Raw genomic sequence first — 17,413 nt, forward strand, 5'->3', positions numbered from 1 at the left:
TTATACTATGTTGATCATGGCCACCTCTTGATGTAATGCTTGCTTGTAACTCACTCATTTAGGAATCTTTTGTTACTAAAGTTCTTTTCACGTTGATCATCATCATCCAAGCCTTATCCCAACTATATGGGGTTGGCTACATGAATCCTGTTTTGCCATTTCGTTCTGTTTAATGCCACAGCTTGTTTCATGTTGAAACCAGCCTTAATTTTAAGTCTTTATCCCCTACTCCACCCCTCGATTTAAATTTACTTAGCAGTCATTATGTTTAGAACTGGTTATGAAGTTAAAGCAGTGCTGTTAATTATGATTGTATTTCTCTCTCTCTCTATTTTTTTTTAATCATGGCAGGATTTTTTTGGGAAACCAGCATTCTTGACTGTTTCGGGCCAACTCAATGCTGAAACATATGCTTCTGCTCTTTGTGATGTATGCATTCTCTTTCCATGCTCATATCCATATTGTCATTCTCAACATGTTGTTTAGTCATCATAGTTTTGAAGACACCAAGGCAAAATCTAGGTGACTGGGGGGCCTTGTTGCCTATGTGATTAGTTTTTTAAAATACAAAAAAAATATAAATCCTAGGGTAGTTCCCTAGGTTTCACTGCAATCAGCAGTCATCTTTCACTAATAATTACCAATAATTCTCATGAAATAAGTATAACCTCATATTGGAATGTACTAACATAGAAAATCAACATTTTCATAAAAAGAAATAATAGAAAACATAGTTTATTTGGTAAATCAGAAAATATAGGGTTGAGCCCTTGTTTTTGTCTTAGAAAACATATTATTCATAAGAAAAAGGAAATGAAAAACTTAGAAAATTAAAAGGAGACGGTGTGATCCCCTATTTTTGTCCCAATAAAGAAGAAAAGAAAGGGGCAGCAGAAGTAGAAAATGAACATACCTTGGTTGCTCTTGTTTGTTGAATGGATAAAATCTTCAAGTCCTTTCCTTGCCCATTGGTACAGTTTGAAGTCTTCAAGGGTCAAAGACAATGCCTACTATCTTGTTGGCCCCCAAATTGAATAGATTAGTGTAATTATGTCTATTGTAATGTTATAATTATCATAAAGTAAAAAATATAAAAATATTATATGACACCTTGTACAAAAATAACTAAGTGCTTGGGCGAGGTCACCCTCCACAGGTGCCTTGTTGCCTTGGCAACTGTCTTAGTCATCCTCTTTTGATCTTTCTGTGACCTGATTAGCTTATCTGTTGCCAGGTGTACACATTTGGTCCAACATTTCGAGCAGAGAATTCTAACACTTCTAGGCATTTAGCTGAATTCTGGGTATCTTTTTCTCATTCTTGTTCAAATTATTTTGAAGTTTGCACCTCCCCTTATTTGAGATGATAGTTTCCTGGTTCATGGCATAACTGATCAGAATTTTTAACAAATTTCTTCTTGTTCAAGATGATTGAACCAGAACTTGCTTTTGCTGATTTGAGTGGTGACATGGCATGTGCAACTGCCTATCTAAAGTATGTGGTAGGTCACTTTTTTGCATATATTGTCCATCCAATATTTATGCTGGTGATTATGAGCTCTCTCTTCCCATGCATGCTTGTTGTTAAGGGTGTCAATGGGGTCCAGTCCAAAATCAATTTGGGTGGATTGGACGGACCAACAAGACATATTGGATTGGACCAATCCGGTCCAAAATATTTATTAGATTGGATTGGACATGGTCCGTGCGTAATAAGTTTATATTGGATTGGGTTGGATTAAGCCAATATCTAGTCCATTGATATAAGATAATAATATTAGGTGTCAATGGACCGGGTTGAGTTGAAACTTTAGAGATGCAGAACAATAATGTGGTCCCCACTACTGTTTGTCTATTTATGTTATTTAGTGGTAGTTGGTAGTTATTTTCTGTTTCTATTATTTCTTAGCTTATGTAAGCAGTAGGGGTAATTCTGGTTTTCTACCCTGTTTAAACTATTAATATAAATAGCTGAGTGGGGCGACAATCTTAGTAATGACCCACACTCTTTTTTGACTTTTTTCTCTTCGTCTTCTCCTTCTCTTCTTCTTCTTCTTCTTCTTCTTCTTCTTCTTCTTCTTCTCGACTTTCTTGTTTATTTTACATTACAGCTAGGATTGATTGCAGTCTTACTAGACAAGTTGGTATCAGAGCCAACCTAGGGCTTCTCATGTGAGTCTAATCAGGCCAACTACATGAGAACTTCCTAGGGTTGGAAGTTTTAGCAGAGATAAGTCAATTGGCTGGTTCTTGGAGATTGCTGGGGGAGTGCAGCAGATGCCCAAGGGGTTGTAGAGCCTTGGAGGGTGTCCAGTGATCAGGAAGAATCAGGGGAAAGGAAGAAAGTTCAAGATTAGGGTTCAGACTGGTTTGGAGGTGGCGGCCAGACTTCTCTGAGTGAGTTTGTGTTTGTTTTTGAGATCGACTTCAACCAAAGTCTGTTTTGAATAATCTGGAAGGTGCGGCTGGGAGTTTTCTATTTTCTCCTATTTTTTTAGGGTTTTCTCTTGACCTACGTCCAGTTCTCAGTTTTTAAACCCTAAATTTATGACTGTTGTCAATTCCTGGATAATAGTTAGACCTGTTACAGTATTTCAGATTGAGTAATATTGGTTTCTGGGAGACTATTAGACCTGTTCCAATATTTCTAGGTGATTGCCAATCCTATTTCATCCTTCTAGGTCAGCTGTTAGCAAGTTCTAGGTGCAATTACACCTGTTTCAGCACTAAAAGAGTTTCTTTTTGATCAATCTCTTGGAAGAGATGGCAAGAATGGAGTTTAAGAATTAAGGGGAAAGTGGTTTGGAGGCTGGTGGTTCTGGTTACATGACTAGGAACTCATTTCAGATTACCACTGTCAAATTTGATGGATCAAATTACTTGGAATGGGTTCAGTCAGCCATGATGACTATTGGGGGCAGAGGAAAACTGAGCTATCTGTTGGGGGATGTGAAGGAACCAACCAAGGAGGACCCAACCTATACCAAATGGGTTCAGGAGAACTATTTGGTTATGACTTGGCTGTGCAACTCCATGTAGCCTCACATTAGTCGAAATTACTTGTGGGCAAAAATTGTTAAGGAGATTTGAGACATCATGAAAGAAACCTACTCCCAACCACGGGCCTATGAGCTGAAATGTGAAGTAAACAACCTTAAGCAAGGAGAGAAACCATTCTCAATTTACTTCTCCACTTTGAAATCCTTGTAGCATGAAATTGATCACCTAGAGACAATTGAGTGGGAAAGTCAGAAGGATGCACAAACTTACGAAAAACAAGTTGAAACCAATAGGGTTTTTGAATTCCTAGCCGGTCTGAATTCTGAATATGATATTGTGAGACAACTCCTCACCAGAGAAAGTGTGACCTTGTCACAAGCCTACTCTTTAGTGCATAGTGAAGAAAGTAGGAAAAGTGTTATGTTGCAGCATCAACCATTGGAATTAGCCTTAGCAATAATGAAACCAAAAGTTTGGGGGTGACAAGGAGAGGGATATGAAGAAGGAAGATAAGAGGGAGTTAGTGTGTGAACATTGCAAGAAACCAAAGCATACTAAAGACACTGTTGGAAGTTACACCACATCTAGTTCCAGCAAAGCTCAGTAATAAAAGGGGAAATGCCAATGTGGCTGTTACTACTGATGGTGCACCCTCATCTAGCACAAGAACCACATCCCTAGACACCTTAGCTGTTGTTTGGGCTGCTCTGACTCAGTTGGAGAGTGAAGTTGGCAATTCAACAACCTTATCTCAGCCACTAGTTACAACATTTCTTACTCCCACTTCAGCATTTGCTCATTCAGGTACACGGGCTTCAACATATCATGCCTCAGCCCAGGTAACGTTGAAGCTTGTTGGGTGATAGATTCAGGTGCATTTGACCATATGACTGGTTTGTCCTCACTGTTTACTACTTAGTACTTATCCTTTGGTAGAGACAAAGTGTCTATTATTGATGGCTCCATTGTTCTCATTTCTGGCAAGAGAGACATTAAATTGTTTAATGCCATCTCTTTGTCCTTAATTTTACATGTTTCTAAACTTAGTACTAACATGCTTTCAGTTAATAATATCACTAAAAACCAAAATTGTTCAGTGACATTTTCTCTTGTTCGATGTGTTTTTTAGGATCTGGAGACAAGGAAGGTGATTGGGATTGACTGTGAGACGAATGGAATCTACCTACTTGGAGGGAGCTCACATGGGGAAGATAGTGAAGTTGGGAGGTCTTTTGTTTCTCAGTCTGTGAGCCAGGTTATGCTTTGGCATATTCGGTTAGGTCATTTATCTTTTGCAAAGCATTGTAGAACAATCTATCCTTAGATATGCACAAACTCAAAAGGGATATTGCTGTTAAGAACCTACTTTTGGGAAACGGTTTGTTTCTATGGATGTCACTTTCTGAGGATGTACCCTATTATCCTAGGGTTTCTTCTCAGGGGGAGAGTAGTGAGGTGGGGGCTCATTCATCAGAAATTCCATTACCTGTCCCAATCACTAAAGGGGAGTGTAGTGAGGAGGGTTGTCAAAGGTGCTAGGATTTGAGGGTATATCACAGACAGTGGAGGCAGGTTGATTTCGGTCATTAATAGTCCAGGCCAACTTCACTTCCCTCTGCGGGTCCAGATCCAGGTACCACAGTTCCTTTATCTTCCACTACAGATGAAATACCCTCCATGGTTGAGACTTCTCCTCCGTTGGATGATCTTAACCTTCCCATTGTAGTCCGTAAAGGGAAATGACATTATACCTCATCTATGCTCATTGTGTTTCCCAATTTCTGTCTTATGATCATTTGTCTCCATCCTACAAGTCTGTCTTGGCATCCATTGCCGCTATTCCCATTCCCAGAACATTGTAGAAAGCCTTGTCGGTACCTGAGTGGAAGGATGCAATGAAGGTAGAAATGGATGCTCTTCTGAAGAACAATACATGGGAGTTAGTTGATCAGCTTAAAGGGAAGAAACCGGTTGGGTGTAGATGGGTGTTTATAGTGAAGCATAATGCTGATGGTTCCATTGAAAGATATAAGGCTAGATTGTTGCAAAGGGGTTTACACAGACATATGGCATAGACTACTTGGAGACTTTTGCTCCAATAGCAAAGATGAACACTATTAGAGTTTTACTATCTCTTGCAACTAATTTCTGTGGCCATTCTTTCAGATGGATGTTAAAAATTCCTTTCTCAATGGTGACTTGCAAGAAGAGGTGTACATGCTATTACTTACTGGATTTTATAGTGAAGAAGTAGGAAAGAAGGTCTGACGGCTTCATAAAGCCTTATATGGACTAAAATAATCTCCCAGAGCCTGGTTTGATAGATTTATATAGGCTCTTGAAAAATTCAGCTATGTGCAAGCCCAATCAGAGCACACTCTTTTTATTAAGAAAGTGGATTCCTCCTTAACCCTACTTGCTGTATATGTGGATGATATTGTGGTGACAAGGAGTGATACTTGTGAGATTGACTCTCTTAAGCAACTCCTTCACCAAGAATTTGAGGTCAAAGACTTGGGAGAGCTACGTTATTTCCTAGGTATTAGGTTGCACAGTCTAAACTTGGGATTTTTGTTTCCTAAAGGAAATATGTTCTTAATCTTTTGGAAGAAACTAGGAAGCTAGGTGTTAAGCTTGTTGACACACCTATTGAACGAAATCACAAGATCAGTGTAGAAGGTGAAGAGCCCCTTGAAGATAAAGTTATGTTCCAACGGTTGGTTGGAAAACTTCTTTATCTTTGTCTCACATGACCACACATCTCTTATGTAGTCAATGTTGTTAGCCAGTATATGCATTCCCCTAGAACCACTCACCTACTTGCAGTTGAGAGGATACTGGCATATTTGAAGAGATGTCCTGGCAGAGGTATACTCTTCAAAGACAATAATCACATGAAAATAGAAGTTTACACAAATGCTGATTGGGTTGGATGTGTTGATGATAGGAGGTCTACCTCTGGGTATTGTGCTTTTGTAGGAGGAAATCTTGTTTCTTGGAGAAGTAAGAAACAAAATGTTGTTGCTTGCTCCAGTGCTGAAGCTGAATATATGTCTATGGCGAATGGTGTGGCTGAAGTGTTATGGTTGAAATCCCTATTTGAGGAGTTGGGTATTGCTTATGAGAAGTCCCTGATGTTGTACTGTGATAATCAGGTTGCTATTAACATTGCCCATAATACGTACAACATTATAGAACTAAGAAGTGTGTCTTCTGTTACAGGCCCACGAATAGGATCTCGTCATGGGTTGGTCCACGGGGAAAACCTCCTGTTTTCCCTTGTTCCTCCCATTTCTTGAGGAACCTATCTTGGCGCCTTAATGGTGATTTGTTCAAGAGATCACCAACTCGCCTCTACTCTGTCTTGACTGAGAATTTCGATGCCTCTATTGAATATCGTTAGCTCCTTTAACTAGGAGATTACAAGAAGATAAGAATCCCACTTTTAGGAGGACTCCCTACTGATCTATACTACTGAATTTAGATAAGAACACTGAATAGATAAGACTCCCTACTAGATAAGATGAGTACATTGAATTAGATAAGATCAGAACACTAAGATGAGAACACTGAATTAGATAAGATGAGAACACTGAATTAGATAAGATGAGAACACTGAGTTAATCGCCCATTACTGCTGTTGTCCATTAAACTCTGAATTAATCACCCATTACTACTGCTGTTAGCGGCTGTAAAAGCATCCACAACATTACTCCCCTCCTGGACTAAGAGCTTGTCCTCAAGCTCGAATTCAGGATGGGTTGAAACACAGTTAAAGGAATTCAGGATAGGTGGAATGATTTTGCCCTCCTGGATCGGGTTCCAATGAAGAGGGTTCATCCTCATCTTCCTCTTGTTCCACCAGGAGGCAGAAAAGTCTCTTGCACTTGTGCCCTGCTGAGTAAAGTTCATCCCAAACTAGATGCCAATCTGGAATCGTGGCTTGACTATAGTTTCTGTTCCCAGCTGGCTGCAGAAGATGGGGCCATGTTGAGTGGTCTCGGGGGTGCCCATGCTGTTTGAGGCCTCCCCATACTGATACTTTCGCGGTTGAGTTACAACTTGCGTTCAAAAGCGCGAGCCAAATTCATAGTAGTAACCAGATTGGGGGCATTTTGCATCTCCACATCCACCCTCAATGTTTCTACTAACCCCGCGGTGAACATGTTGACCTGTTGGTCTGGTCATACCGATGATGCTCTTGCAAGGAGGGTCTGAAACTGACATTGATATTCAGCCACCGTTCCCGTCTGTTTGAGGTTGATTAATTCGCCTAATGGGTTGCTTGTTAATGGGGGCCCAAATCTGAGAAGGTAGTAGGATTTGAATTGGGTCCAACTGAGCCCGGGTTCCTCCTACTCTAATCTATAAAACCAGAGCTGCACCTCCTCTATCATGTGGAATGCAGCTAAGCTTACCTTGTCTTTGTCCTCTGTCCATTGGTTGCGGAAGAACTGCTCACATCTGTACAACCATCCCAACGGATCTCTCGTGCCGTTATAGGAAGGGAACTCTAGCCTACTGTATTTGGGAATGATCGCGGTTCCTTGGACGACGACCTGCCGCTCGCCGGACGATTCTTCCATGTCTGGACGGCGGCCGTTTGTGGTTGCAGCCCCATCTGGATTCCTCTCCTTGCTAGAAAAATAGAGCTCCATCATGCGCCTTAATTCTCGGACGTCTTCCTTGATCTCGTGCACCTCCGTGCTGTTTTCCATGAGCTTGTGCTCCAGTTCATGAACCCTAGTCGTCAACTGCTCAAGGTCACCCATGACGCCTTGCTCTGATACCAAATTGTTACAGGCCCGCGAATAGGATCTCGTCACGGGTTGATCCACGGGGAAAACCTCCTATTTTCCCTTGTTCCTCCCTTTTCTTGAGGAACCTATCTTGGCGCCTTAATGGTGATTTGTTCAGGAGATCACCAACTCTCCTCTACTCTGTCTTGACTGAGAATTTCGATGCCTCTATTGAATATCATTAGCTCCTTTAAATAGGAGATTACAAGAAGATAAGAATCCCACTTTTAGGACTCCCTACTGATCTATACTACTGAATTTAGATAAGAACACTGAACAGATAAGACTCCCTACTAGATAAGATAGAACTGTATCTAGCTAGATAAGATGAGTACACTGAATTAGATAAGATGAAAACACTAAGATGAGAACACTGAGTTAATCGCCCATTACTGCTGCTGTCCATTAAACTCTGAATTAATCGCCCATTACTGCTGCTGTCCATCACTGCTGCTTTTAGCGGCTGTAAAAGCATCCACAACATCTTCCATATATCACCTCCAACATGCTTCACTAAGGCAGTTTCAAAGACAAAGTTGGAGGCAGACTTATGCAAGTTGGGAATGACTAATATCTATTTCCAACTTGAGGGGGAGTGTAGAGATGTAGAACAATAATGTGGTCCCCACTACTGTTTGTCTATTTATGTTACTTAGTGGTAGTTGGTAGTTATTTTCTGTTTCTATTATTTCTTAGCTTATGTAAGCAGTAGGGGTAATTCTGGTTCGTTACCCCGTTTAAACTATTAATATAAATAGCTGAGTGGGCGACAATCTTAGTAATAACCCACTCATTTTTGACTTTCTTCTCTTCGTCTTCTCTTCTCCTTTTCTTCTTCTTCCCTTCTTCTCAACTTTCTTTCTTGTTTATTTTACATTACAACTAGGATATTGCAGTCTTACTAGACAAGTGAAACCAATCTAAATTAAAACGAATTTGAACAGATTGGATGGTCCAAACATTGAATTGGACTGGTCCAAAATATTCATTGGATTGGATTGGACCTGGTCAATTTGTAATGGACTCACATTGGACTGGATTGGATTGGACCAAATCCAGTCCAATTGACACCCCTACTTGTGTCTGTATGCATGTGCAAAAAGGTTTTTGAACTCAAAATCTCTATCAACCTCCAAGACTCTTCATATTTCAATAGATGATTTTATGTATTTTCCTGTATGTCAGGTAAGGCATGTCCTAGACAACTGCAAAGAAGACATGGATTTCTTTAATACTTGGATTGAGAAAGGAATCATTGATCGATTGAGTGTATGAATTCTCACTTTTAACTTTTCTTCTTCACTTTCTGCTATATATGGATGGGTTCTGATTGAGCTAAACAACAAAATCAAGGCTGTTTTGACTAATTGTCCTGCCTGATGCTTCTATCCCTTTTTTTCTTTCTTTCTTCTTTTCCTTTTAACTCTTTTGCATAATCCTAGGTGGACTTATATAGATGCACATACATGATCTTTTGTTCATTTTGTCAGGATGTGGCTGAGAAAGACTTTGTGCACTTGGCATATACAGAAGCTATTGAGCTCCTGCTGAAAGCTAAAAGGAAATTTGAATTCCCTGTACTGTACACTACTCAGTTTTGTGAAACTTTTGTAACTGTGATATAAATTCAGTTCTCTGAGTGATGAGTCCTCGTTGTTAGATAGTTTATCACCTCAACGTGAGTTTATGATGATGAATTCATGATCTTTGCTTCCTTTTCACTTTGTACAATGATTATTAGCATATAGTAGCCTTTTATTCTTTGTTCCTATTTTCTACATTGAAGGAACTGAAGAGTTGTACTATCTTTTTACATCTGATTTTAGTAAATTCCTATCATCTTGTTTTTTATCAGAAAAAAGAAAAATAAACCTGCATTATACATATTCAACTATATCAGCTTTTATAAATCTGGCTTTGAACTAATGATACTTATCTTTTCCATTCCTGTGGGTGCTGCCAATTTGATAGGTGAAGTGGGGCTGTGATTTGCAAAGTGAGCATGAAAGATATGTTACTGAAGAGGTTTTTGCTGGATGCCCTGTAATTATAACAGATTATCCAAAGGCATGTCTTCCCTCTCTTTTTTTCTCCTGCTTTTGTGCTTACTTGGATTTATATACTCCATGCACATCTTTAACCTTTTTATATATTTTTGTTGATTAAAAAACTCCAGGAGATTAAGGCGTTCTATATGCGGCTAAATGATGATGGGAGGACTGTTGCAGCCATGGATGTGCTAGTTCCTAGGGTAAACTCTGGATTTCTTATCTGTATATTATTATACTTATCTGCCATTTTAGCTGTGGACCTGTGGTCTATAACCATTAAATAATTCTATAATCTAAAAAAAGAAAAAAGAGAAATTATTTTGAGGATCATTTCATAGATTTACAGTTCAAATGCACAAACTTGAACTTGCTTTTTCTACAATCTTTCTACTGACTCGGGTTTTTCTCATTGGGGGGGGGGGTGCCAAGGGAATTGCTATCTATGCATCTATTTATGTGCATTTTGTGTACTTGTGTATAGTAAAGTTCATTTAATCTATATATTAAGTTGATAATATATGATATATGTCTATTTGCATATGTTACAGTCACCAGTCAATTAAGTTGGGTGATGTCTTACCTAGGGAACTGCCATGGTGATAAGAGGATGAACTATGCAGACTACACTTGGCAAAAAGTTGTCCCAACCTGTGAACCTGGATCAACCCAACCCCAAAAAAGCGGGTTAGGGGTCCCCTCTCTAGCAACCCGATGTAGGTGGAATGGCCTGACCCAACCTGAAAAGAATTCGGGTTGGGTCACGGGTCACCTATTTTGTAACCAATGCTTTCAAACTGGTGCTGACTCGGATGGTTGAACCATTCAAACCATTTGAACTAGACAATTAAACTTGTATTTTTGATAAAAAAATATTGTTTTGGTTAAAGACCAAATGACACGTGGCAGTTAAACCATCGATCCATCTGACCCATGGGTCAACCCTAAGCTGAATTTTTAGGTTTAGGGTCAAGCCTTTGTTGACCCAACCTGAAAACTGAACCAAAATGCCTTGACCTGACGCAAACCCAACCCAACCCGATCTGATTGCCAGGTTTAATGCGAACTATCCCTAGAATCCCCTAGAGCCTTGACTACCATGATTTTACTTATATATGTTAATGGTGTCATCCTCAAACATGGTTTAATCTTTTGAATGGCCAGCATATGAGTTGGGTTTTAAGATCCTTCACAATATATTGTGGCTTATAGAATTAATGACACTTTATGGTCCTAGGACTTAACTAGAAGCCCATTTAATTTAAAGGAAGATTGTTTGAACCAGTAGAATACATTTCATGGTTTAGATGCACACTTACTAGTTATAAAGTGAACCTGAGACAATAGAAAAGAAAGAGAAGGGTCATACCCTTCAAGATGGTACACAAGCATGGAATTTGCACAAAACTTTGTTCCATCTCAATACTACTAAATGAGTGAAGATCTCACCTGCAGGTCGGTATTGCTTTCTTATAAGTTCTTCTTGTCCCATCATCTGTGCTGGATTCTATCTCATTCTATTTCAAAAATGTTCTTTGTTTGTCAGGTTGGTGAACTTATTGGTGGAAGTCAAAGAGAAGAACGCCTAGAATATCTAGAAGATCGTTTGGATGAGTTAAAGCTGAATAAGGAAACCTACTGGTGGTACCTTGATCTTCGCCGCTTTGGTTCAGGTCAGGGGTCTTTTTGTCTCTTTAACACTGAGAACTCTTCTCATATTGCTGACTGTTTAGTGCCTCTTTTATAAGTTGTTATAATATACAGTAGCATTTTGTATTGAAAAGAAAATTCATGATTTTCTTTTGCTTAAATTAAATTGGTTTCTCTAAGAGTTACATTTTGATTGGTGATGAATATACTGATAAAAGAATAGGGTATGTTCAAATAAAATGTATTGAGACTATACCCTGCGACTGCGTATCCCAACATGCACAACATCCCAAGGACCACTCCCAAAGTTTAGTATGTCTGATCCCTAGAAATTCAAGATGCAAACTAAAAAATTTGAAAAAAAAAAAAGAGATTCAAGAAAACTGCACTTGTAATAAGCTCCATTCTAGGAAGTTCTGTCAACTGATTTAGTACCCTCCTGTGCTGGTTACAGATTTAACTGATCTGAAAATCTACCTGAATGAGATGTTGGCTTTTCCAATTTCTTTCCTTCCGTATTTCCCAACAATGACAAAGGTGGTAACACTCTAGCAAATCTTTTCATGAGAACCACTTGAAAGTCCGCCATGCTTCAGAGAATGTGGGTGGAAGGAGATTTTCTCTCATTGTCATTGAGTACATGAGAGGTCTAAATCCAGCTGGTCTTGGAGACTGATTTTTTGATGGATAGTCTTGGAGGCTGATTGACATTATTGAAAGCTGTGACACTCACATGGGTTGAATTTTTCTGTTAAAAAAAATTCCAAACTAGGGTTCATGAACCCAAGAGTTCGGCCAGGAGAATAGCAAAACCGCATGGGAGAAAACTTGCTTTCTCCTCGAGTGATTTTGGGACTTGAACTAGGTCACATTAGATCCAAAACTACAAGAAAGATTAGAACTTTACCTGATAGAATGGTCCTCACAAGTGCAAGAAATGCCGTGGAGTTCATGCCCAAGAAATCAAGCTTCCTTCTCTAGTGATTCAATCAAACTGAAACAGCCTTGGGTATTGAGCAACTTGATCCTTGAGATTTCAGGAGTGTTTGGTCGCCCAAATCACCTCTGTTAATGGTGGATTTCTACTGTAGAAGAACCCCCAAAATCCTTTCTTGAATGTGTTCAAGATGGTGAAGAAAGGACAATATTGCAGGTTTGGTCCTAGGTATCAACTAAGGTTTTTGGACTGAATATTGTTCTCTACAATCCGAGCACCTAACTTTTAAAGGCTTCAGTAAGTCTCAAATAAACCCTAGAAAAGTCTCAATTGAAGTGGGTAATGGCTGGTCTAAGATAACCTTCTAATTCAGTCCTAGTTTGACTAGACAAGCTAGTTAGTTTCCTTCTGATACTAGAAGACTTGGAATCTTGTTTGAACCACTTCTAATGGGTTTATAATTTCTCAAGGGATAAGAGAGAAGGTATTCTTGTATGGTGTAGGACCCACATGCCAATTTGGATCAAACCACTATAGAGCCCTTTCAGTCACTTGAAGTGAGTTGGGACCACTGGGCCGAATTCACTCTAATTAAAGAGTGAATTGCCCATTAGTGAATGGGCCTAAACATTTTAACCCATCAGTATATAATACTACACACTTGGGCCGAATTCACTCTAATTAAAGAGTGAATTGTCCATTAGTGAATGGGCTTAAACATTTTAACCCATCAGTATATAATACTACACACTTGGGCCTCAACCACTCTATGAGTCCAAGTCCTATGGTCCAATTCCAATTATATATCTATTAGGGTTTTGGGCCTAATAAGACATTTGCTATATGATCTCTCAGCCATTAATTTCCAACACTGGGATCCAGGGAAGGACTTATTCCGTTGACATATAACCCAATGTCACACCCTCTCATCAATGGATCCTGGGAAAGAATTTTTATGAACTCCTTTTACAAAATATAGACAAACACACTTTTGCAAAACAGATCTCAACATTTTTTTGAAATCCACTGTTGAAAGTTTTGACTATCCACTGAAGAGGATATGTTTATAGATATTCTCTTTGTCTAACAAAGTAGCTGGTCCTATCACAATGATGACTTCCTAGGTATTCTTCATAGCTGCTCCAATTTACCTAGATGTTGACCCCCAAAAGGATCTCTCTAATTGACATATAAAAAATAAGTCTGCTAGATATCCAGTTGAGTACCATTATCAAGTCAGGGATCACAAGCAACGGTCCAGCTATTCCACCTATTCAAAAGTCCAAGAATAATCTGAAACTTAGTCCGGTTTAGTGTTTCAGGCAACCACCCATTCCCACACTTTAGGTCACAACCTTAGCAGATGAGGCAGTCTGCTCTATCACGTGTGTGAATGTCAACCCAAGTCTATCCACTGGTTGAGAACATTGAGCCTTGCATACTGAATATGATGTTTCAAACATAATCCTAAAATGTAGTACAAGGGTTAATTTAGTAGAAAAACACCACATGGCACATGAAATAATTGCACTTTCACAATAATAGTCAATTATAAACACCATTGGACCTGAGGGCATAAACTGTCGGACAATTATAGGCAGTATTCACAGGAGGGAAGGGTGTCAGCATTGATAACCTCTTCTGTAATAGTCTTGGAGGCTGATCGACTTTTTCGTGGGCAGTGTTTACAGGAAGGGAGGATGTTGAAGTTGATAACCATTTCTCCAGAGTAAGATCTTAATTTGGGTCTGGCCCCTTTCTCTTTTGTAGTAGTCAAACTCAACCTTTAATGACTGCTATATTGACAGATGGCCAAGTAGAGTTGGTAAACTTTAACTTAGGACATAGTTGTCCAGTCCACAACCTTTATAAATTCTTTTTTGTCAGTTGATCAATTTTAAAATGTTGTATATATACTTAAATTTTTATTGAAAATGTGAAATTCCACATTTATCTTACACGATAATGATACCTGAAGGAAGATCAGACATTGTTTCATGCTACAATTTTGAAGCCATTGTATGATTTATGGTGTTTCAAGCAATCTAGATATCCAACTAGGTGCAGTATGTCTTGTTTGAAATTTATGAGTAATACAACTGATTGTCTTTTACCATTTGTACCCAGTTCCTCATGCAGGTTTTGGTTTGGGCTTCGAAAGACTTGTGCAGTTTGTCACTGGAATAGAGAACATAAGGGATGCAATACCTTTCCCACGGACACCAGGTTCAGCAGAATTTTGAGGCCCATTCTTACTTGATGAAGTCAATGTGGTCTTTCAAGTCATTCAAATAATTATTATGTACTCAGTTATAGAACTCTCTGCTTCTCATTCATTTGCTTTAATTCTTGTAGATGAGCTTATTTATTTGGTTCCTATAAATTTTAGAAAGGTCGGATGTTGTATATAGAATATGGTGTTCTATATAGGGTGAAAATTTAACACCATTTTTTTGCTTGTCATCCGAGACATATTGCCTTTAGCTTATTACTATTTTAACATGAATATTTTTCTTTTGACTTACTAATAATCATTCAAGGATTATCAATTTTCAACTTTTGAGCAATTGGCATCTTCTATGCCCAGCGCTGGGTTGGATTCAGGTTGCAGTATCTATTGTGTCTATGGACTGACACCAATTAGTTTCCCCTATATACATCAAGTTGAACATTGATGGGCATCAAGGAATCCTCGGTCATCTAGATTCTGGTATGGGTGTATTTTGCTATCACAGAGAGTTACGTCTCCTTTGTCCAGTCTGGATCGGTGGACGTAGGACATGATTCTGAGGGTCAAGTCATCTCTATCGACTGGTATGCACTCTTGGATTTTCTGGGGAGGTAGAGGGTGACTCAGGTGGTCATTGGCTAGATGAGGCATGGAGAAGGTTCAGGGGCGTATCTTTTTTTTTTTTTTTTGGAAAGCCCATAGGCTACTTTTATTCAATAGTCAACAGACAAAGATTACATCTCACTAAGGATCAATGGATTAAGTCCGGGGTGGATGACCAGGTCATCAGAGGAGTGTGAAACCTCAAACTTTGTTAAGCGATGAGAATTCAACGAAATAGCTATAGAATTTCAAACTGAAAGCACGACAATCCGTAATTACACTCAACGGCTCAACCGCCATGGCAGCTTAAGAGAGGTGATATAAAAGGGTGTATCATTATTGTATTAGACGGGCAGATAATTAGCGTGTTTGAGGAACATCTTGTTCAACTGGATCGTCAAATGATGAAGTTGGCTCTACAGACACGAGTGGAGGAGGTTAATAGTACCTTGTAATTGTATTCCGGCTGCCCCTGACTAGTTTGCTTTTTTAGCTTATGTTGTATGGGGAGGCTGGTTGCCATCCTCTTTGATTGTTTTTAATTTTGGTATATCCCTTAAACCTTCCCTAGGTTTTCTGAAAAAACTCCCCTGAGCTTTGACCTGCCCTTAAACCTCCTCTTACTTCTGGAGATAAAGGGACATATAGACCACTTATGCTACTTTTAGGTAGATGGGGACATAAATGTCTATTATGCCCATATTAATTCCTCCAATCAGGTTAGTAGATTTTTGTAACTCCAACTTTTTATTTGAATTGTAAATATAAGTAAAATATATTTCAGAAAAGTACGGACAGGCCCAATGCAGATTTCAACATTCCAAATGGCAATAACCCACACTCTATGCACCAACGCTGTTGCCCGCCAGTGAATTGGCATCAATTCTGAGATGGCACCTACCCCAACAGTACTTTGGACCTACAAATTCTAACCCTGGACTGAATCGTCATTCTCTCAATATATTTTGGTTATTCATAATCTTTACCACATAAGCAAACCATTTTTGGGTAGAATAAACAAACCCTTTGGTTATTTTAAGTGTTAAGGTCCTTAAGGAGCCTCCATATTTGTTTTATAAGAAATAAGAAAGAAGAATGTAAAACGAAAAGGTAAAAAGAGGTTTAAGGGTATTTCGTTTTTGTTAAATATTTAAGGGTATTTTATATTTTTTGGTTAAAGGTATAAGGGTATTTCAGTCATCAAACATTTTGTTTAAAATTTAAATTGTATTGAAGTAACAGAAGGGTTAAGTCCCTTTATCCCCAAAAGTTGGTAGAGCCGTAGAGGTTTAAAGGCAGCTCAAGGTTGAGGGGAGGTTTTAAGGCCTTTCCAGAAAACTCAGGGGAGGTTAAAGGGATTTATCGGTTTATCCTTTATTCTTTTCAAAATTTTCAGTAATAAATAAATTAATTAGTGGTAAACATAGGTTTTGTATCCATTCCGATGATAGCATCTACGCTTCCTATCAATTTGGTAGTAGATGTGCTATGTGTTTACTTAGTCACCCAAGAAAATTGGCAAAACGGATACTCGACAAATTACAGAAAACCAAGCTACAGAAACACTGAAACATATGATGTCCCTGTCATATATGCTGACATTTTATGACATTAGACACATGGTCTAGTTATTTACTATACTCAATCATCCCTTGGACACAACGATGACCTAGTAGCTGAGATGAGATGGTCACTCAGCGTCTCTCTGACTATGGAGGCATATGCATTTTGCTCCCATCCCCACCACTTGCGATCTGTTTGTTTGTATTGAAGTTTGGCATCTAAAACTGTAAGAATTACATTAAAAGGTGTACTGGAGTTGGTGAATTTTTCTTAGGGCTCATATCTAAATGCAAAGAATGTCGTATTAAAATTTGAATGCCACTTTGAAATCCAATTGACAATTTTAACCTTAGACAAAAGAATGTTCAAATATTTAATAACTAATTAACAATTAAAAAGAATAATAAAATATTTAAAAATTAAAGTTTGACTAACAATTATTAAAATAATAGATAAATAGACAATATTAGTTAAAATTTTTATTTGCACGTGCAAGTCTTACCAGTAACAGAGGAGAACAATCAGAAATGCGGGGTTGAGAATCTCAGGATAAATTTGAGCGGGCCAACCATAGTTGAACACTA

At 38.7% G+C, this 17,413-nt stretch overlaps 1 protein-coding gene across 1 annotated transcript in view; it reads left to right on the forward strand.

The window, feature by feature from the left end:
• Nucleotides 1-14,989, forward strand: part of NS1 (Class II aminoacyl-tRNA and biotin synthetases superfamily protein) — a 55,767-nt gene extending 40,778 nt beyond the window's left edge. The window contains exons 7-15 of the mRNA XM_088950309.1: nt 352-429; nt 1,235-1,303; nt 1,427-1,501; nt 8,984-9,067; nt 9,289-9,375; nt 9,770-9,865; nt 9,975-10,049; nt 11,393-11,519; nt 14,561-14,989. Coding sequence (XP_088806435.1) covers nt 352-429; nt 1,235-1,303; nt 1,427-1,501; nt 8,984-9,067; nt 9,289-9,375; nt 9,770-9,865; nt 9,975-10,049; nt 11,393-11,519; nt 14,561-14,676 — 807 coding nt within the window. The 3' untranslated portion in view covers nt 14,677-14,989. The remainder of the gene's footprint in view (nt 1-351; nt 430-1,234; nt 1,304-1,426; nt 1,502-8,983; nt 9,068-9,288; nt 9,376-9,769; nt 9,866-9,974; nt 10,050-11,392; nt 11,520-14,560) is intronic.
• The last annotated feature ends 2,424 nt before the right edge of the window (nt 14,990-17,413 follow it).

This window comes from Nelumbo lutea, chromosome 6, assembly GCF_056320005.1.
Source record: "Nelumbo lutea isolate HS-2025 chromosome 6, American lotus-T2T, whole genome shotgun sequence".
In the NCBI taxonomy this organism is placed as follows: domain Eukaryota; kingdom Viridiplantae; phylum Streptophyta; class Magnoliopsida; order Proteales; family Nelumbonaceae; genus Nelumbo; species Nelumbo lutea.